The following is a 23713-nucleotide window of genomic DNA, read 5'->3' as shown; positions in this document are numbered from 1 at the left end:
TAATAAATAAAAATAAAAATATTATTAACTAAATAAAATATTTGAGAAATCAAATAATTTAGTGTTAAATACTTATTTGCTGCAGACACCAGACAATATACAGGGGTATTAGCAGAAGTGTATAACATATACTTTGATTTAATATTGTACTTCAGCTATTTGAGACAATCAATATAATGATATTTAAAATATTAAATTTTATATGGTAATAAAACAGCTTCAAGTATTATATTTGGAATGAGAATTCTTTCTATGACATTTATTTAAGGTACTAGGTAGGTATCTAATTGATAAATAGTTATTAATAGTTATTTGGATTTTAATGTTTACGTATTATAATAAAATGGGATAACTTTAAAATGGCTTAACACTGGTTAATGAACTCTAATAATTACATTAAAGATATATTTTTCTTTTATCACCCAATTGGTCGATATCTTTTCACAAATGTTTTACTGATGCATCGAATCATTTGAATAAATTTAAATGGATTCAAAATTACTAATCCTGAAGATTTCATGGGAACATTAAAAATCTTCTAGTGCTACTTACGTCATTATAGCGTATAGTTGTGTTTAAAAAAAATGCATAAAACATTAAACAAATTCTTTAATGTGTCAATTTCAGTAATTTAAATTTAACGCCATGACTGTTTTAGGTTGCCCTACCGTGGTCCATGAATCATGATCCACAGTTGTAGTAGTACTAGATTTACTTTAGACTTTAGTCAACAAAGTACAGTCGTTGAGTCGTGTTGAGTACGTCGGAACTCTTCAGTGGTAGTGCTTATTCAAATTTCAAAGTAAGTGTATATAAATTATTAATGTATCGCTAAATTGGGCACAAATTCCCCTTAGTTATCATTAGCCAAAGCCAACGCGTATTTTTCGTTTTAAAAAACATTTCAAAAAATTAAGAACAATGGTGCAATCATTGGTTGCTCGGGTCTTGAACTTCCGTTTTGAAGTTATAGCCATTTTATGTTTATCATTTATTATTTTATCATGGTTATTACGACATCTAAAAATTCCACATTAGAAAATAATTGATAACACTTAACACTTGTTTAAATATAATACTTATACCTTATACTTATAACAGCGGTTCTTAACCTTTTGTAGAACACGGACCCCCGATGAAAGATTTTTAGAAATCGCGGACCCCCTACCAATTTTTTGTCGAATACCCACCTTTTTTTTACTATACAAAACATCTGATGTTATCATAACCAAAATTATAATTATTTTATATTACAAGTTATAGAAGTTGACATAACAAAACATACACATTTATAATTATTTTTATTAAACTTAATTTTTCATAAAACTGTAATATACATTTTTTTTATTTTTAATATTCATAAAGTTGCCGTGGACCCCCAACATGAGTATCACAGACCCCAGGTGGCCGTGGACCACAGGTTAAGAACCGCTGCTCTATAATACTGTGTAGTCCACAGCAATCTGTTTCTCGTAACTCCCGATATGAAATAGTTTTAACTGTCAATACTCCTGTAGTTTAGAGCATAGAGATGTTTTCTACATAATTTTATATAGTATTACGAAAAATTATTCTAAGCATAAACAAGTATGTCTATATAACTATATAACTAAATATATTTTAAGATATATTTATATATTATTACTAACAAAGTAAAGTAAGTTATTTACAAGATATTAGTAATACAGTAGGTTGAATTAATTTTTGTCAAAAACGTTGCATTTAAAAATGTCATAGTATGTATAGAATACAATAATATATTATTATACGTTAAAAGTGTTAAGTATCTGTGAATAATATTTTTTAAATAAACGAATAACTAAAATCGTTATTCTATGTTTAGGTTATATCTAATTTCGTCCTAATTTGAACCATAGAGTATGAATATGATTTGAACATGTCTATAAAAATGTTAATATATTTTTTTGATTTTTAGTTGCATATAATGAACTACTTTAGAAACCTTGTATTAAATTTTCAAGTGTTTTGATAATGAAAATTGAAAATTGTATCGAAATTTATAAAAAAAAAGTAAAAATTGTCAAATGTCCATATATCATAGATAATTTATGATATTTTGTAGTTTAAATTGGGCAAACGTATTTTAAAATTTTGAATACATAGAATATTCTTTTCAATATTTTCATCTATTGAAAAATCGGTCAATATTTGATTTTTAATATTTAAGACAAATCGATTTTGAGTTTCGCAAAAAAATAATTTTGTCCAATACCCATTTGAGGTATAAAATTTCTGTTTTTAGTTTTTATTAATTTTGTTTCCTTGGTTTTTTTAAAAAGTAATGAGATTTTACTTTTGACCACTCAAATACTTTTTTTACAGAATATTATTATAATCATTTACTATAAATATATAGTTTTAAAAATGTTTTAGAATTTTTATATTATTTAAAGAATTAACGATAACGAAAAAAATTACTACACTGTACACAATGTTATAACTTATAAGATAATTTAAAAACCATAAAATTCAATTAAGGTGACTGTATAGCTGCCGTATGTCCGTATACGGCCGATCTAAAGTAATATAGATAATCACTAAACTGGAATTGGTTCTCATAAAATATGAATCTGTTACCTAGATATGAATGTAGCTGTAGCGTCTGTATCCCTGCGTGTAGTCTTCATACATAATGATATAAAATATAAAAGAAAAATATCATTTAATTTAAAAACTATTTAAACTTAACAATTTTAATTTATTTATTCATTTTTATCGTGGAAGTATCACTAGTATCAGTGTTATACGATTAAAAACGATTATCGGCAAATCAAAGAAATAATATTTTGTACCTTATATTTAAACGATTGAGTACGATTTTTTCAGCGACGTTGTCGTTTATATAAGTTTTTAGCAAGCATCTTCTTACACATGTATAGTGATTTCTCTTTTGAAAGAAACATAAACACAAACCGTAACAATAATGAAATAAACCTAAAACAATTTTATCAAAACCATGGCCAGTAATGACTATAATCGTATTATTTCTACAATTAATTCTTACCAAGAGTTTAAACATACTAAAGATATCATGACTTCGTGCGGTATTTAAAATTAACTGGAAATAAGTATTTGGGAAAAAAATTTAAATTGTATCTTAAACTGATAAATTATTGATATTTGTATATTTTTTAAATGACAAAAAAATCTATAAAAGTAGGTATCATGTATCTTTACTACATTCACAATGTATCCTTGTATCCAGATAAATTAAGAAATGCATGTATCATATAGTATTCATATACTATGATAGTTTTCTTTTAGTATCTTGCCCAACCCGGGTTGTATGGACTAAGACAATATATTATATTTTGAGTGTAACGGACTCTTGTTTATATTATTATACTACATAAATACATAATAATATTTTTCAAAATACTAGATTAATTTTTTGGCTATTGCTAATTTATACCACGAATTATTCACACCATTCTATCTTCTACGATAAGTCGATATTCTTATTCTGTATGAATATATGATATTGACTCAAAATATAATAACATTGTCACATTGATACAATGATATATGATATAAATATATTTATACATAATATAAACTATTAAAATAATCATAGAATAAATGCAATTTTTTTCAGCAAAAATCAAATTAATATAGGTACATACCTTATTATTTAATATTTATAAATTATATTATTATAATGATATAAAAAAAAAAAATACTTATGTCACACAATATTCAACAAGTGTATTTCCGAATTTCCGGGGTTATTTTTCCTGGGGTTATTTATTAGGCAAATCATATTATGGATGTATTAAATTAGAATTAAATGATAAATCATTGCATGCGAAAAACGATTCTGAAAGGAGAAGGTCTATCAGCCCTAGTTAGTAATTACTAAGTACACTTAAATGTTTAATATTGTATGACATACCTAAGTATTTATTTTTTTTATCATTGTAATAATATAATTTACATATATTAAATAATATATTTGCCTAATAAATAACCCCGGAAAAATAACTTAACCACAGAAAATAACCCCATATGAGATTTTGTAAGATTTTAAATTATAATAATTGTATAATATTCAAAACTAAAATGTATATTCTAATAAATACGTGTAAGTGTAATATTTTAATTTTTAAATGAATTATAAGCATTTTTAAATATTTAATATTTTTGATACTCATAACTCACCTAAAAATTAAAATATAAAAAACCAACGAGAAAACACAGATTATGTTCTTACCTAAAAGTTTGATAATAGGTCAATTCACTTTAATATCGAAACTAAAAACACCACTAGGCATATTGTGATGCGACGTCCTCTTAAGATATGGTACTTATATCTTAATATCTATAAGTCCTATATTTATATTTATATTGTTAAAATATGGACTTCCTAATCTGCCCATGTTACTAAGTAAATTAGTTTGAAATATAAATAAAAAAACGTTTATAATATTAATAATATTAAATGTCAATTATAATGCATAAAAAAAATTTATATATAATATATTAATACCTATATTGATATTAGAATGAATTGACCTTTTATCAAGCTTTTAGGTAACATAATTTGTGTTTTCTCGTTGGTTTTTTACGATATTTTAATTTTTTAGGTGAGTTATGAGTATCAAAAATATTAAATATTTGAAAATGTTCATAATTTACTTAAAATTTAAAATATTTTATAAAATGTTTACATACACATATTTATTAGAATATACATTTTTTATTTGAATATTATACAATTATTATCATTTAAATTTTAAATTTTACAAAATCTCATGTGGGGTTATTTTTTCGTGGTACCCTATACAGTGACCTATAAAATGATGAGGTACACTTTACACCTATTGAACAGCAGAGTGGTTACCTACTTATCCACTTTTAATATTATTCTTTATCATAATCATCATTCTTTTAATTATTATATTGTTAAAAATATTCATTTTTCATTTTATTTATAGATGAAGTTTTTGTTCTTCACAGTCTTACTTCTACTGTATGTCGGTCATTGTATGTCAGCTAATATATTGGCATTTTTGCCTACATTTGCTAGAAGTCACTATGGCGGTTTCCAACCACTGTTGAAGGAACTAGCCCTACGAGGTCATAATGTTACCGTTTTATCACATTTTGCTCTCAAAAATCCACCACCAAACTATCACCATATTGATGTTTCAATAAAAGAAAGACAAGACAATAGTAATAATTTATTGATTTTCTTAGTTCGTACTTACTTATGTAGTGATTAATTTATTTATTTACAGATTTTAGCATGTTATCTATTGCACCATACCTAAAGCCATTGGTTATTCCTATTGGAACTTTGTTTTTTGGAAGTCAAATAACATTAGAAACATTAAACAATACAAAAGTTAAAGAATTTATTCATTCAGATGGCTATCAGTTTGATGTTGTAATTTTTGAAAACTTTCAACATGAATGCTTTGTTTCAATGAGCCATAAATTTGGTGCACACGCTATCCAACTATTCCCAGCTACACCAACTGCTTTTCCTTCACAATGGTATAGTCAACCTTTTAATCCATCTTACATTCCAGATCCAAATTCTGGGTACAAAGATCATATGACTTTATTTGAGCGAACTATAAATTTCCTTGTAATGTGCCTTCAATTTTTTCTGTTTCCAATATTTTATATGCCCAAACAAAATGAAATTATGTTGAATTATTTTAATTATACTGGTTCAGAATCTAGACCATCGTTGGAAGAAATGATGAAAAATGTATCATTAACACTAATAAACACACACTTTACTTTAGGAACAGCCAGGCCGCTTGTTCCAAGTTTTATAGAAGTTGCAGGAATGCATTTAAAGCCTTCTTCAAAATTACCTAAAGTAATATTTTATTATTAATTTTAATTATTATTATTCACAACTAATTCCGGTTTGTTTTTAATATTAATTTAATTTAGGACTTAGGAGAGCTTATGGATAACTCACCTGATGGTGTTGTGTATTTTAGTTTTGGATCTGTTGTCAAAGGTAGTCATTTGCCCATGCATCAAGTAGAAATGTTCTTGCGTCAACTAGGCCAAATCAAGCAAAAGGTCTTATGGAAATGGGAATCTGACGATTTACCAGAATTGCCATCAAATGTAATAGTTAGAAAATGGTTCCCACAAGTTGACATTCTTGGGCACCCTAATTGTGTACTTTTTATCACTCATGGAGGTATACATAGTGTCGAAGAGGCGGTTTACTATGGAGTTCCAATGTTGGCCATATCTATTTTTGGAGATCAACTGTATAACTCGATAATGATGGAATCTAGAGGAGCTGCTATACGATTAAAGTACACAGAACTTACTGAAAATCGCTTTGAAAATAATTTACATGAAATTCTTAGTAATACATCGTAAGTGAATTGCATTGATAGGATACTATTATAAAAGTATCACTATCTTTGATTAATTGATTTTTTTTTTATACATACCAGGTACAAAGAAAATGCAATAAAATTATCTAAAATATTTCATGATCAACCAATGAAACCGTTGGATAAAGCAGTTTACTGGATTGAATATGTTATACGCCATGATGGTGCCCATCATCTGAAAACTGCTGGAAATAAACTTAATTGGTTCCAGTTTATGTCAATTGATGTTGTGTTTGTGCTCATAATTTCTATATTTTTAATTTTAATTATTTTTTTTTATGCTATAAAAAATATTTATAAATTGGTCACTGAGTTTCGCAACTACAATACAGAAACTAATGATGATAAAAAAGATAAATAAAAGATAAAATATTGTAGTTACTAATTGAGTAAGTTAATATTTTTTAAATTATAAATTCAACTTTTATGACAATTTTTATTGTAATTTTAACTAAAAATTATTATAATATGCAGGTTTGTAGCTAGAATTCTTAAGTGTTTTATTGGTAGATGTTAACTTAAATCCTGGCATATATAAGCAAAAAATTTGTTTAATATGTATTCTATGAAAAGCCGAAAATAGAAAATAGAAAAAAAAAATCAAAAAATTAAGTACACGCTTGTTGAATGTTTTTTTTTTTGCTTAATAAAGCTTATCTATTTTTAGTTTTAATTTTAATGGATTTGAAAATTTTTTATTTTAATAATTTATACTTATAAATTGCATTTTATCATTTTGTAATATTAATAAATATTAATAAGTTTATTTTTACTATGCTAACATTTCTTTACTGGATTTTATTTATTAATATTAACTATTTTCTTAATAATTTACTGAAATAGATAATTGCCTTTAATAATTAGTTTTTAGTTTAAGTTTAATTAAGCTTAATTGCTTAATAGTATAAATTGTTAAATGACTAATGAGTCTCTATTTATAAAAATTTAATAGGTTTATATTATTGTTTTTTCATATGGATGTAGATTATAGATAATAAGTTCCGTACTAGCACTAAGTACTAAATGTATGTGTCCATTTGATGATGAAACTATATTCATATTGTGTAATTGTGTGACATGTAATAAATTAATTTCTGTTTTGTGAAATAGATAAAAACATAAAATGGATGAGACATGTACGCAATTAAAATGTATTTGGGACAAATCTGGCATACATTAATACTAGGGTATGGCCGGCTTTACATGATTTTAGGTAGAAATCTATAATCATAGGCGGAGAGTTAACAACAAAACATAGAATAGATTAAATAAGCTAACAAATAATCCACCAACTGTGGTTTTGCCACTGATTATAATATGATTTCATAAAGTATATATATTTTAATTTTTGGCAATACCATAACAGTGAACAATAATTATTATAAATTTAAAATAATTAAGAATTATTTTTGTATTTTATAAATAATAAATTGTTAAAATTTATCGTGAGTAATTAGTTCATGAAATAACATTTTTAAGACTTTTATGAAATGTATTCGTAATTACTAAATTACTAATTAGTACTATCGTATTTTTTAAAAAAATTAATAAAATAGTATTCATAGCATGGTATAAATAGACAAATTTTACTAAAACTTTTGAAATTTTGAATCTTTTGAAAAAAAAACAGTTTTTAGAACAGTATAATATTGTGAAATATATTCTGTTAAATAGAATATTTTGAATACTTACATCTTGTTTAAGTTAAATTAAGAGGTTATATTCTCAGCCTTGATTTGTACGTGGAGGAAAATATTAAAACATTTTTGACCTTTTTAATATGCTAATTGTTGTTTGAAAAATGTTAATATAATAAAATGTACCTATACATAATTATTTTCTTACCTTACTCTGCATACAATTACAATTTAAAATACTTGTGTCTCTCAGTAAAACAATAATAATGAAAATTAAAAATTTCTGGATTTTTCTAATTTAGAAATAAGAGGAAAGATAAACTTTAATAGGTGGATGATAAATTGATAACCGATATGTTTGCTTATAATTATTACGAATTATGATAAAGTAACATTCGAAAAAATTTAATCAATTATTGTTCCGCTCAGAATCTTTCGTTTATTGTAGTCTATACTCTATACCAGTGGTTTTCAACCTGTGCGTCGCGGCTCCCGGAGGCGTCGCCGGTTATTATCAAGGGAGCCGCGTTCGCAATAGTAACTAAAAAATTCTGCGCACCAATACATATTACATGTTGCGCGTGTGAGACAGATAGACCGTCGATAACCGTGTTTGCGATATCGAGTAATAGCATATTTCGATTATTATTTACATTTATTTGATGATATAATGCAACAAAAACAAGCACAGCCATCCCATTAAAAATAAAGTTAGATTAAAATTATTATAAATAATGTAAATTTGTTTATTTTAAATGTTCGTATGGGAGCCGTATATTTTATTTCAAAATCAAATGGAGCCGTGGACCCAAAAAGGTTGACAACCACTGCTCTATACAGTATATCACTCCCTTAGTATAGGCAACTTCGAGTCAACTTAACAATTTATATTTTTTGTCAAAATGGACGTTGGTCTTCAAATCTTATTTCGCAGTAGCGGCGCGTGAACAATTTTATAGGGTAAACAACAAGACAACTAAAGAAATAGTGTTGTATAAAATTTATTTAAAAATAAAAAACATTACATATGTGTAAGGACCTAAACCTCAGACGAATGCAAATTATTATTATCAAAGTATTACGTTGAGACATGTCTCTTCCATAAACATAGTTTTGGTAACACCACACTACGTACCCTATTGGGCGTTTATCATGTCATACGCTCGTGGTCATAATATTATTGTATCACGTCAATGTATCACTATTGATAACACTATCTTAAATCGTGGTGAGACCATAGACCATAGACCTTATACTAACAGACGTGTCATTCGGGATGGATGCGGGTGGGTGGTACGGTCTTTCCTAACTGTGATAGTACGCGGTGTGAGTATTGATAAGACGCACGGTTACAATGATTGTAAAATCCCATGGTTCTTGTGCACATGTGCAATGTACATTTACTACCTTGATCAGCGCCCTCGCGCGTGGACGCCGGAACTACTACCGTGTACCGTCTATTACTATAAAGTCTATGGGTGAGACACAATTCAATAATATGGCTCGATCACGGTTTAAGGTATATCTCAAATCATGGTCCCGATCATGAACATAATATGTATATGTATGTATATGTATATATATGTCCCGATATTTGAAGCACATATAAGCGACAAGTCTCTCCTTGACATTCATTATCTGTGCCTGCGCGAGTACATTTGTCGCATATTCATTCTAATGTTCTTACCTAACCTAACACTGCGCCCCTTCTGAATAAATATGCGACGATTATACTCGCGCACGTGCAGATAATGAATATCAAGAAGAGACTAGTCGCTAATATGTGCTTCAAATTGTATACACAGGCGAGATAAGCCATGGTTCCATTCATAGTATATGATCTAAGATCGTGACTAATCGTCACCCCTTAACATACTAAACGTCAATTCCATTTAATAAATACCACGGTTTAAGATAGTCTATCTTAAACCGTGATAAATACCTTTATAATAGCCACAGATATGTATAATAAACTAGATTGCTAACTGCTGCATCCTATCAATGTGTTTAGTTGAAGCAGACAGCAGCCATTTAATTCGAGGCCTATGGGCTTTATCACGGCCTTAGATTTGTTTGATAAGGAAGCCGATAAAAAAAATAAATAATTAAATTATAAAACAAATTTTTATTGCACGTTATTTTTCTTATTTAAACAAATTTTGTATCTAAATATCAATAACAATTTTTAACATAGTTTATTCAGATAGGTTAACAATTTTTACATGTTATAAAATAAAATGGTTTTACTGAGTTTCTGTCGTTTACTAGCAGTTTTCATAATCGAGGATGTTATTATTTTACTGTAAGAATATAATCTCACGTTAAGATAGGTTCTGGTTACTTTGTTTATAATATCGATTTTGTGAGGTCTTGCCAATAAATCTGTTGAATTCCAGCAAGCATCACATTTTGGAAATAGCGTGGTGTCTGTCGCCAGTGAGTTTTGGACATTTATCATAATTTTTAAATCCATATTTTTAATAAACATTTGTTTTTTATCCACCATAATGGTTTTAAATAATGTTTCTGTCAATTTAACAATTTTGTATACCCCATAAGAAGCATACTTCAAACCGCCTCTGTTTTTCATAATTGTAAAATATTTTGGTGTGGTATTATTTTGATAAACGTGATCATTTTCAATGTATGGATCTGTAATAGCTTCAATACAACCATCACATTTCAAAGTTGGGATTAGTTTTTTAACAATATATCCACTTATGTAATATAATATATTTTCAATAGTGATGCTATTAAAATCTAATTTATTGTACTGTTCTGCTAACAATGAAATATCAAATTCATTTTCTAAATTTTGTTCTGGTGCTTTATATTTCCATTTGATTGAAAAAAGAGAATCTTCATGAGGTGACATCAGTGTACAGTTTCCTGAGCTAAGTCTTATTGAAGTGTGCAATAAAGTACTTTTTAGAGCATGTTTGAATTGCAAACAGGTAGGATTATTATTATGACCCAATCGACCTCTCATAAATCCAAAAAAAATTTCTATTGCATCTTGGCTTAATTTGTATGTCAGAATAAATTTAAAATGTTGATTTATTAACAAATCCTTTGCTATAGCTATAGTAGATTTTATGGATGCAGCAAAACCTAATATGAATGTTTTTCTTTTACTTTTCCACAGATCTTGCCCAGTAGCTGTCTTCAGTGAATACAAATAGTCAATATTATTTTTCATTTTTGTTTCTAAGTATTGAATATTTTGTTTATTAATTGGTTGTTTAAAGCCTTTTGCATATGGGTTTCTGGAATTCAAGAAATCAAAAATCTCATCTACAACCCTGATGAATCTTATTGTTGCATCACAATTTTCAAAATCTTTTGAGGTCTTGGATAGAAATTGTAGAGAGTCTGCGACGGAACTGCTAAGTGTTTGAACTGCTAACTTTACCTTCATACTATTGCTTTTCCAATTTATATGTGAAGAGTTTATCTTGTTTGCCAATTTAAAGCCCATGTCGTTTTGCAGTTCAAATAATTTATGAATATATCTCCATTCAATAAGACTGTTGTTTGAATCTTTAAATACTCCTAGTGTTCCCAAAGCATTCCTAGCTAATTTAACATTATGGCATGCATCAGGTGTGAAATAAACATTAGCTTTAGTTGAAGTTATCGAAAAATCAGACTTGATAAAATCAAAAGGTTGGTCTAGATCACATCCTAGAGTTTTAAAAGTTGAAGAATTAGCATATGCTCCATCACAGGTGACTGCCACAACATTAATCCCAAATTTATCACATTGGGTAATAGCAATCCTAATTAATTGAGCTTGTACATTTGATTTAATTTTATCTACAAACCAATACCCAATTGGCCATTTCCATTTTTGTTTTAAGCTAGACAACATAAAAACTAAAACCTCCGTTGACTCTTTTTCACAGTCTTCAACTGTCAAACTATTACCATAGTCACAATAACCAACAAACCTTAAAAAATTTTAATTTATAAATTTATATCTAGTTATAATATATTCAACTATGAATAATATTTTCTAATAATACATACATATGACTAACTTTATCCCACTGAACTGATTTTTTAATACTCATGGAGTCTAATATCAAACAACAAAATTTGTCTTCTTTGGGAAATTTACCTATTTCTAATAGGACATCTTGTAAAATACCAGTTTCAGCATTTATATTTGATACCCAATTTCGTATAGCACTTGGATTAGGCAAAGAAATTGAAGTCCTTTAAATTACAATTTATTTTTCAAAATTACAATTTCTGTAACTCAAATATATAATTGTTTCAGTTATTGAGGATATATACCTACCTAACATAGTTATATGCTTTTGGAGAATAAAAATAAAGTGTAGTTGCAAACTTTTTTACTTCTTCGCTGTATCGCCTTGCAGTAGGAGCCACATTACCATTATTTATAATATCTTTTAAAAAAACCTCAGTAAAATTTTTTTCAATTATATTAGTAGTTTCTCTATCAGTACAGGATCCAATAGTAGACATCAATTGCTGATAAGAATAATTTTTATTAATAAAAATTACAATATAGTTTATTAATATATAAATATACAGTTAAGTTTCACTCATCCGGTAATCAGTCATCACTAATCACTAGAGGCATTTCACATATTATAATAACTTATTAAGTGTGTACTAAGACTAAGCCAATCTTTCTCAGTTAGCATTTACGTAAATACCTCAAGTGAATTTATTTTTGTGTTCTGCCTTCTAACCGTTTGTTGTAAAAGTTTAATTCGCTTTTTGAGGTTGGCTTTTTTTGGTGTATCAAACAATTTTTTTTTAAATTTTCTTTTAAGTGTTGGTGTATATGTAGGGGTATGAGGTGACTGGCTGGAATCTGCAACAAATTTAATACATGACAAAGCATTATTGTATATAAATTAAAATTGTTAACATATTTAACTTACTAGGTCCAATAAAAGTCAGATCGACAACTTCATAATTACACCCAGCATTTTCAACACCAGAATCAATAGGTAAATTAGGAGAAGTAGTTATTATATTAATTATATTTGATGAAGAAGAAACTGTAGATAAAAATGTAATTTACTTAATATAGGTAAGTAGTAGTAATAGGTAAGTAGTACAAATACAACATTGAATGTAAAGAAGAATTTAATTTTACCTGAAGAACTATAATTGTGATCAAATTTGTTGCTGCTTAAACATTTTATTGCTTTTTTGGAACAATCGAAATTGGATGGTATAGCTGTATTTTTTAATATAAGTTTTTCGGGGGCTTCAACAAATTCACTTTTATTAAAATGGAGACTGCATAAGCGTGAAAATTTTGTTGGAATGAAGTTATCTCTTTGGATAGAGTGCACCCATTTTTGTCTCCTTAACTCATCGATTGGAAATCTATAATTAAAAACAAAATATCAAACACATTATTAAAAGTGTATTTCAGTAGAGCTAATTATTTTTGATAACTTTTTTGTAAAGTATTTAGTTACCTAAATAATTTTGTAGTTGAACCAACAACCCCGTCCTTGCTACTGCATCCATCAGCACAGCACTTATATGGCATAATTGGAAAAATAGCATAAAAATATTAAGTCTCAAAACAATATACCTATTGCAAAAAACAGAACACAACAATACTGTCAACAGTGTCAACTACTCAGTTTTGAGTTTTCACAGTAGTACAGTACACAAGTCAACAGACAACAACAACAATTGATAAGGCAAAATCTACATCGGCCTCGATTAAAATGGCGGATAATAACTTCGCATATTATCATCAGTTAGCAATCTAGTTTATTATACATATCTGTGATAATAGCACAGAACAATGTAATAGTTTGCTTATAACCAAATACTATATAATCTATAGTATTTGTTATAACTACTGTGGTAGCACCGTAAAGTAATAATACTAGGTTATGTTAGGTTGCACTTCAGTCAACAAAAACGACAGTGTAACACTGTCACGATACGGATTTATAAAAGCGTTGTTAAGTTGGTACAGCGTTTATCTCGCTAATATAGTGGTAGTTTACCAATCACCAACTTACTGCTACAATGTAATTATTTATATAGACCAATAGGATGTTACGATACGAGAGATGTGATTGGTGGCCAACGTGACGGCTACGCCTTTTATACACGCCCACATAAGGTTTATCTTACCATTGAACAAAAAATGAACAATATTTATTCTGTTATTTCGCACTAATTTTTTTATTTAATAATAGATAATTATAAATTTTAATTATGTTTAAATACCAAGATATATTAATAATACGAATATTTTTAATTCTAAAAATTGTTATCAGTTTGTAAGATCAAATTATATAACAATAATAATAGATTATTTTAGTTTTAAATTGTTAAACAAAAATTTAAAGTACGCCTACGGCTGTGGAAAAATAAAAATAAATCAGAATTTTAAACTTGTACAGAAAGAAATATCGTAAAATTTTATTTCAAATTGATACAATTACAATAAATTATTATTTAAATAGAATGGATGATAATTTTCACTGTAAATAATTGATTTAACAATATTTTTTATAGATTTTAATACAATTACATTATAATAATTTGCTAGACATAAAATTATGTTGCATAATTAAAACTTGTTGAGATATAATTAAATTGTAAATAGACAATAACTAAAATTAATTGTGTAATAACAAGGTAACTTAATAATGTAATAATAGATTATTTTATAGGGTAATAATAATATATAATTATCACACAAGCAATAGTTTTGTTAATATTAATATAATTATCTAACATAATGGCTACAATTGTAAACAAAATAAAAAAAAAACTTCATTTAGTTATAAATAAGGCAAAAGTACAATGGAAAATTGAAAAAAAAACTTACACTCCTATTTTAGAAATCTTTAACAAACTTTAATAAATCAATAACAAAATAATAATGAAAAAAGCTTATTTTTTTGTTTTTGTTTCCTATTTTTACAGCATAGCTTAATCTTTCTCACTGTCATTGTTATCAGTTATGTAGTTGTCACTATCATCATCATCATCTGATATGACAATAGTCTCATCATCATATGTTGGACTACGTGCACAATACATATGTTCAGTCTTAAAGTCCTTATCATCACAAGCAGGTACAGGAAATGCAACTGTTGATGTCAATTGTAAGTCATCAGATTGTCCAGGTTCATTATCATTAAAGTTTCTGTCTTCATCAATTACAATCTCTTCTATTAGCCAATCTTGAACATCATTATTACGTCCAGGTGCACAATTATCGACCTCTGCATAATTCATTTCATAAACAATTTCTTCTTCAATAGTTTCACCATCGTCAGACGATTCATTGATTTCAACTTCTTGTATTAAATCACTGGCATAACAAGACTTTTCATCACTTGACATAGCATTTATCATCTCCCACTGTTTTATATATTCTGTGTCTGATGTTTCAGAGGCATTAATTTCCAATGGTTGTACATCATCACTATCTCGTACAATGTTCTCAGATACACCATCAACTTTGATATTAAATAATTCACCGATTGCTGAATTATCTAAATTCAACTTATTAGTGATATTTTGTTCATTAATAGAGTTTTTATGATCTGAATTTTCATTAATGGAAAATGAATTAAGATTATTTATTGTATCAATTAATATATTGATGCCATTTTCTTGTTCAGACATACATTTTAAAGGTGACTCATTTAATGGTTTGTTTTCAACCATCCCATCTATTTTGGCATGTGATTCATCTGTACATACTTTGAGAATTTCTATTATGCCCACATCATAAATAAATTTAAATTTCATACAACCAATTAATATTATAGACTCTTTTCGCAGGATAGCAAAACCAGGGTAACCATCCTTTTGGATGAGTCTTTTAGAACACTTGCATTGAGCTTTTTGATAACCATGCTTTGTGCTTTTATACTTACTAGTATGATATTTAGACATATTTTTGTAATTAACTGTGCGTTTATTACTGGCATGTTTGATTAGTGGTTTTTCTTTGTCACTGTTAGCGGCGATATTTATAATTTTATCTTTTTGAATTGTTCTTTTTTGTTTATTTACGTGGCGTTGATGTCCAGAACTAACTTTCTTCAGCTCATGATTATTTGATGGTTGTCTACGATTTCCAAAATATGACACATTATCAACTATAACACCGAATCGACTTAGATTTTTCAAAATAAAATCTCCAGTTTTCTAAAAAAAAAATTAAATAAAAAAATGTTTAAATAGTAAGTAATGACTAATGAGGTTCTTTTGAAAAAGCTTTTAATTTATAACATATTTATTTTCTTCAGCAAATATATCAAAATACAAAAATTGATAATTTTAATCACAAAAATAAATTTAAAAAAAAATATAACTTTTACAAAAAACAGAGATCAAGTCTGTATGATTACAAATTTAATTTAATCTATACTGTGGTTACACTTAAGTCTAAACTACGGACTAAGATATACAGAACTGGACACACGATGAATATTATGGTTACAAAATGTTATAATACAGGTGGAGTGCAGGGGGTATTTTCCTTTTAGAATTAGTAGCGCCGTCTTAGTGGATACTTATGGAACTAGATCACATTATCACAAATTGATTAATAATTATTAATTATATTTATTATAGTATGATAAATTAAAGATGTTATAGGTACTATAAAGTTAATATCACTATTTTGCTTTGAAAATTCCAGTAAAAACCGTCTTATTGGATCTAGTATAAATATATCCACTAAGACGGCGCTAGTAATACTAAAAGGAAAATACCCTATGCACTCCGCCTCTGGTATAAAATTTCGTGATCAACCCCAGCTGATATGCAGATAAATGCTGATAAATAAAATAGCTATCAATAATAATTATTAACGAAAATGTTACTTATTGTAACAAAAATAAATGCTTTAAACTCTTTTAAATTAAATTTTAAAATATGATCAACAAAATAGTCAATATAAGTTGTAGGTAGCAACTAGCAACTAATATATTACAAGGTAATTCAGGAAATTAATTACTTTGATACATGCTATGCTAATTAGACATTAATTTTTACATCGCTAAAATATTTTTTCAATGCATTTATTACGTGAGTAAGATTATTTTGTAATAAAATAAACCATAATCAAAATATTTATTCTAAATTGTTAAAATTTTAAATTAACTATTTTAAGTATTTATAATATAAACAAAACTTTACTCTGTACAGCGAGAGCACACAAGTTTTGCACATATAGATAATAATAATAACAATAATAAAGCATTATTTCTCCCTACGAGTAACCTGGTCAACAATAATCGAACGTGCCAACCACGACTAATGAGTTGTAAAGAAAAACAATGCAATTTTCTTATCAAAATTCGACAAAAACCTGATAACTGTAAGAGCTTCATGTGGATTTTATTTGTATTATCATATGCTACCAAATATTAAGCGGCATCTATACAGTTCTTCCGGATTTCTAATAACTGTTAGCGCTCCTAGTGAATAATAGCAGTAACTTCATGAAAAACATTGGTTTTGAATTTGCGTGGGATGTCAAAAGTATATTTTTTAAATACCATTTAACAACAATTTACTATTTTCCCGAAAAGTATGAATATTATCATAAAAATTGCTATCATTGTCAATGACTATAGTATATTTAATTACATTTCCCTCTATTTTGATGTGTATTGACGTAATGTACATCATAAGTTATAACCCATGTTCACTATAAATAATAATCTATTATGCTGAGAGCTAATAAACTATTGTTATATCATTTGAGATTTAACTTAATATTAAACATAAAAATATTTTGAAATGTCTCGTTGTTGCGTACGAGAATCGCATACAATTTCCAAAAACATATTTGACATTCTAAAAGATGACCAAGAAAAAAAAAGTGAGAAGCATTAGGAAATATTTTTAAAAAATGGGATCGCGTTCGCTCTAGTCATTGTAAAGAAGCAGATAATTATTAATACACGGAGTTCAGGCGAAGGTCACAATAAATATACTTTAAGTGTTAGGTAAGGTTTAACTTGTCTAAATTGTAAAAAATAATTTTGAGAATGAGAATTAGACAGTTTTTCATATTCAACGAACCAACAAAATAAACAACAGAATAAATTAAAAAAATAAGTATCTGACTGCAAAAAGTTGTACTAATAATAATAAAATAATATTTAATTATTTTTATTATAAAAATTGAAGTTATAAAACTCATATTTTGATGTTTACATTTTTATAGTTTTTTCAGTCGTGTATATTGTAAATATCAATTTTTAACTGTTCAAGCATTGAGCCAAAAGTATATTTTTGAACTACAAAACTAGATTGCGCTAGAACAAGAACTTTTCGCGGATGTCTAATCACGCATCGTCCCGCAGCCATAGTAAAATACTATTTATATACGTGTTTGGTATCATTAAATATTCGCTAAGGTTAGGTTAAGTTGGTAACTCCACCTACCTCGAGGCGATATTACAAAAGATAATCTTCATACACAAACAGCTGTTGGCGGGATATTTGAAAAGATGTATATTAATTAATCGTTTTACCGCCTTTTTTCAATTACACAGGGTAGATAGTATTCACTCACATGGATGTCGCCAAAATTTTTTTATTTATACATTTACATTTGAAATGCACGCTGCCAGCGCGGCGAAAGGAGGCGGAGTCACCAACTGCGTGCACAGGTTAGGTACGTACGTTTAGCCACTATTAAAAAGGAACACAATAAGCCGGTATTTTTTTTATTTGATAAGAACATTTGGGGCCATTTTATTACTACTTGTGGTGTAATCATGGTAACTATAACCATGGTTCTAACGTTAGCGCTGTCACACTGACGGTCACGTACCATTTAGTAATTGATAAGAACTAACCTAACTAAAATTGTAACAGCTCTTATATAATATTGCATTAAATTATTTATTGATAAAATTTTTTATTAACATTTATCATAAATTTAAAATATTATGATACACAATTCAGACAATTCAGTATATTTTGTAAATGGAGTTAGGTTAGGTTAGGTTTGGGTTAACCTAACATAGTGTTTTTACAATAATTTAAATTACAACATAAATTATAATATTAAAGGCTGAATTACTTAAAAATAGTTAGAAAATATAATGAAATTAGGGGTCAAGACGATACATTATTACTTAAAAAGTGTGTGGTTTTAAAAGAACATAATAATAAACATTAATATTTTTAAATAATATTAATAACTGTAAAGTATTTTAAATAATTATTTGAAAATTAACTACGTAGAAATTACTAAATGGACCATACTATATTTTGCAATATTTAAAATCGATGTTAAATGCTAATAAAATATTTAAAAGATAAATGAATAATATAATATGTTGAATAAATGTAAATCTCCATATTATAAAAGAGAAAAACTCCATTTTTTTGTTTAGTTAACACTGATTAGGTTAGGTTAGGTTATCAGTACTCGCACAATATTGCAATGCGCATGTGCAACATGTGCGCCTAACCTAACCTAACCTAGCGTTGTGTGCTGTATTAAAACGCTCCTACAGTGACTAGACAGAAGAGATACGCAAAATGAACAGATTTTTGTCGGTCTATTACGGGTTATCTCACCTAATTTTAATGCATTGTATACTTGTCAAATTATCTAAGATAAAATTACAGATTAGGTTAGGTTAGGTAACAGAAGATCAAGGATAGATTAGGTGAGGTTAGGTTAGATAACCTAACCTAACCAATGTACAGATAATTTCAATTTATCATCAAATATGTTTGTATGATGGACTTTTATCTTTTTGTATAAATTATAAATTATAAAATTCCTTTAAAAATATCTAATTTTAATGTTATAGTATATATTTAATATGTACTTATAGTTTAAAAAAATTGCTAAATAAATAATGACTCGATAACAAGTATTTATGAGTTAATTTATAACTATTTATAAAATATGTAATACATACTTTATCAAATCTGATGGTGGCATGATAATCAGAAATATATTCGCAATTTCCAATATTTTGCAAACATAATCGATTTTTAAGACCTACAGAAATGTAAACATGAAATGTCCAATAAGGATATTTATTTATACTTCAATTAAATAAATAACTCACTTTTGCCAATTGTTATAACTTCTCTCTGTACAGATATATCAAAGGGTACAGTTATACAAGACAAAGTTGCACTGCATTTTGTAGGCAGTGAACTTTTGTTTTTTTTCAGTAATTTATCAGAAATATAATTTGTAACATTACCAGTTTCTGAAAGAAGTTAGATATCAACAGATTATTATTTTTTACTTACATAATTTAAAAATATCTTGTGAACTATAGTAATTTTTTTAAGATAATACTTACCATTCATCTTATCTTTAGAATTAATTGATTCCAATTCAATTGATGCAACGTCACTGAAAAAAAAATAAAAAAAAATTTTATATTGAGATGTGAATAAAAATTAAAGGTAATTTTATACACATGCAAATTTTTAATTTAATTTTGGCAATATAGTTTTAATTTACAGTTAATTATTTAATACTATTTATCATCCCAATTATAAGTAAATAGTAGTTATCATAATATTGATATCTTTTATATCATTCTGATTAAAAATAGATTATCAATAAAAACTGTCGATATCACCCCAACGATTTTCATTTGTAAAAATAAAATATTAATATATTTATTAAAATTAGATTACGTTATTTAATTCAACAAAAATATTAGGTTTAACACTGAAAAAAGTGAATGATTATTTTATAGAAAATCCGAATGAAATCTGTTATAAAAATAATAAGAACAGTGTTGCCAACTTCAATCTAGGTTACTCAAACCTAACTAAAATTAGGTAATCGATCCTATTATAAAAACATTTTTTTACCATAAAATATTTAAAGATGAATTTTCTGTCGATGTTGTTGGAAAGTCATCTTTCGCCTAAATTTAAAAAATAAAAAAAAATATATTAATTTAGTAATTTATTATTTTTTAGCAGTAATACATTGCATAAGGTCATTGTTTTGGATTTCACAATATTAAATCCCAAGTACTATGCAATGTATTATTTAAGTTCACAAAAATGTTGTTACATTAGTTTAGAAGCAACCTACCAAAACAATAATGTAATTAGGCATGCTCTAGTTGAACCTAATCTTAACAATTTTTATTAGGCCAGGTTATGACTAACCTAACCTTAAAAATGTAATTAGGTTATGTTAGGACCAACCTATCAAAATTGTAATGTTACTTTTAATCTATCTTAATTATACTTAGATTTTAAACAGATTGGATAGTATATTAAATATAAATTTTATATTTATCATTCAAGTTTATATCAAACTTGAATTAAATATTGTGTACTTTGTAAACAGTTTTCTTTTTATTTACTGCATTTTATGATGTAAGTCTTGTTTAACAATTTTAAAAACTTATTACCTTTTTATACATTGCTTCAATTTTACTAGGCAGTTTGAAAGATTTGTCTACAGGCAGAGATGGCAGTTCACATTGAGACCTTTTTGTTGTTATATTATTAGTAGTCAGTAATCCACGACCAGGAGTGAAAACGTCAGGATAAGCTAATTCCTAGTTTTTAGAAACATAAATTTTGATGCATAAATGTAAACAATTTAGTTATAAAAATTAATTAAAAAATATATTATATGACTAACTAAAAACTGATCGTGTGCTGGACAGATCCATCTCATACTATGATCCCAATCACGGATAGGAGGATCCAAACAGTTGAGGTGATAAAGTCTAGTACAATGATGACATTGCACTAATCGTCCCTGAAGAACACATTTTTTACATACAACACATCTATCGTTCTTGCGTATCATTTTAAGTTTATCCAACTGTTTTCTGACAGGAAGTTTTGCATCTGATAAAAACAATTAATTTATTTAAGTATTTAAAATGAAAAAAAAAAAATAATACGTACTGAATTTGCGTTGTATTGGTACTTCTTCAAGGAATGATTCAAATGGATTGAACGGAAAATCAAAATCAAATAATTGTTTAATCTTGAGTCTAACTTCTGTAAAAAAATAATTCAATAAAATATGTTATATTTTTCCATATTAAATGAAACTTAAATGTGAAATGGTAACTTGTATATTAGTTTTCAGTTTTACCTTCATATTTTTTCCTGGAAAAATCAGGGTTGAATACTTCATTCTAAAACATACAATATAAAAAGTTAATACAAGCAAATCAGTAATATGGTTATCTGTAATAATGATTTAATTTTACTTACATAATCAATATAGACATAGGCTGGATCAGTGTTCATCAAGGAAATTATTCATTGCATGAACACAAATATTTACATAACATTATAATATATCAAATATTTAATTAAGGCATGCATAATAAAAATATTATTTTACGGGCTATTTAATGATTTTTGATATTGTCCACTGCACACAAATCCTGTACTATCGCTGCATAGATTACATGTTGTAGGATCAACGGTCTTAGATGGGTGTTGGAAATAAGCAACTTCCAGTCTTTTCTTGTTATTCACCGAATTTGGTTCAGCAATCAATCTCATTATTTCCTAAATCCAAAATAAAGGATAAGCAATGGGAATGGGTAAGTACAGACGTTAGGCATATTATTTAAATCAAAATTGTTAAACATTTGCAAGCGTCCCTTCAGATCGTTCACGAAAAAAAAAAAAATTGATCGATTGGTTGTACTGGCTACGCAGATTATTCGATACGCAAGATGCCAGAAACATGCCACACGATGAGTAAAAATTGAAAACAAATGAACGAGGGCGGCGCCCAGTCCGCGCAACACAGCTCACCTCGTCACCCGTGCGCGTATTGCACGTTTTGCGCGTTGTGCGCGTTTTGCTCGGCCTGGACGCGCGAGCTCGCCTTGAAAACGAAACCGTAAAAGCGACATCGGAGACGACCGCAGAAAATGTAGTCGGACTGCACGATGGGCTTACCTTCATCAGGTCGATGGGCCCGGGCGAAACCGATCTCTTGGCGGCCATTACGACAACGGTCTAACTAAACGAAAACTATTATATGATCGCGCGTGCTCGTGCTCTGTGTAATGGACGTCAGTGTACACTCAAGCAGATTGCACGGGTGGTTCGCGTACGCCAAACGACGACGAATACGCGATCGATAACGCGGAACGGACGGATAGACAACACCCGAACGCGCGACAACAAATGGCGGCGTCGGTCATGTGAAAGGAGAGAAAATCGTTAAGACGATCTAATAACAGTAATATTGGTCGGGCACGGCAGTAACGGATTTCGACGATGTATAAACGAGAAATTAAAGGAAACGCAACTAATGGCCGCAACTAATGAAAACGACAACGATGTGACAACGCAGACAATGCGATTCTGTTACGACCGATGGCGGACGGATGGTCCTGCGAGAGACGAACGTGAACGAACGGACGCACAGACGAGCTAACCGGACGCTAGAATGAGGACACTGAGGGTAGCTTAGCAGCGCGCGCGACGACTCGGATGTCGGATACGCGGAGCGCTCGCGACGGATATCGTCGTTTTGGACCTATCGCTGACGGTTGTGGGTGGCAATGGATTTTGATGCTGTACCAGTGTAACACACAAAATATACGATTACGGTACGTGATACGTAAAACTGCAAGTGTGTACGACACTACACAACTGTGACTGTGGTTGCTGTGTACTTAAGAAATCAGGGCCGCTCTGCCGTTATTG

At 28.1% G+C, this 23713-nt stretch overlaps 3 protein-coding genes across 5 annotated transcripts; 1 reads left to right on the top strand and 2 right to left on the bottom strand.

Annotated features, from left to right (window-relative positions):
- Positions 1-652: 652 nt before the first annotated feature.
- On the top strand, positions 653-6753 carry LOC113556258 (UDP-glucuronosyltransferase 2C1-like). 2 transcript variants are annotated; one of them, XM_026961099.1, is made up of 5 exons: positions 653-802; positions 4956-5193; positions 5259-5851; positions 5929-6371; positions 6453-6753. In XM_026961099.1, the coding sequence occupies exons 2-5, from the start codon at positions 4956-4958 to the stop codon at positions 6751-6753; spliced, it is 1575 nt and encodes a 524-aa protein (XP_026816900.1). In that variant the 5' UTR covers positions 653-802. The 2 variants fall into 2 exon arrangements, with proteins under 2 accessions (XP_026816900.1, XP_026816901.1); XM_026961100.2 differs by lacking the exon at positions 653-802 and adding an exon at positions 1434-1587.
- Positions 6754-12526: 5773 nt separating this feature from the next.
- On the bottom strand, positions 12527-13823 carry LOC113556339 (THAP domain-containing protein 2-like). The gene is made up of 4 exons (XM_026961213.1): positions 13498-13823; positions 13167-13402; positions 12949-13068; positions 12527-12878 (listed from the first exon to the last, which is right to left on the bottom strand). The coding sequence occupies exons 1-4, from the start codon at positions 13569-13571 to the stop codon at positions 12706-12708; spliced, it is 603 nt and encodes a 200-aa protein (XP_026817014.1). The 5' UTR covers positions 13572-13823; the 3' UTR covers positions 12527-12705.
- A 937-nt stretch (positions 13824-14760) lies between these two features.
- LOC113555544 lies at positions 14761-23538 on the bottom strand. Of its 2 annotated transcripts, XM_026959956.1 has the most exons (11): positions 22958-23538; positions 22389-22558; positions 22134-22147; positions 21941-22036; positions 21669-21880; positions 21433-21582; positions 20879-20934; positions 20356-20408; positions 20113-20259; positions 19960-20042; positions 14762-16210 (listed from the first exon to the last, which is right to left on the bottom strand). In XM_026959956.1, exons 1-11 carry the CDS (start codon positions 23003-23005, stop codon positions 14981-14983), a joined length of 2259 nt encoding a protein of 752 aa, XP_026815757.1. In that variant the 5' UTR covers positions 23006-23538; the 3' UTR covers positions 14762-14980. The 2 variants fall into 2 exon arrangements, with proteins under 2 accessions (XP_026815758.1, XP_026815757.1); XM_026959957.1 differs by lacking the exon at positions 22958-23538 and having other exon boundaries at positions 14761-16210; positions 22134-22176; positions 22256-22396.
- Positions 23539-23713: the final 175 nt, after the last annotated feature.

This window comes from Rhopalosiphum maidis, chromosome 3, assembly GCF_003676215.2.
Source record: "Rhopalosiphum maidis isolate BTI-1 chromosome 3, ASM367621v3, whole genome shotgun sequence".
Lineage (NCBI taxonomy): Eukaryota > Metazoa > Arthropoda > Insecta > Hemiptera > Aphididae > Rhopalosiphum > Rhopalosiphum maidis.
This window is presented reverse-complemented; position numbering and strand designations above follow the sequence as displayed.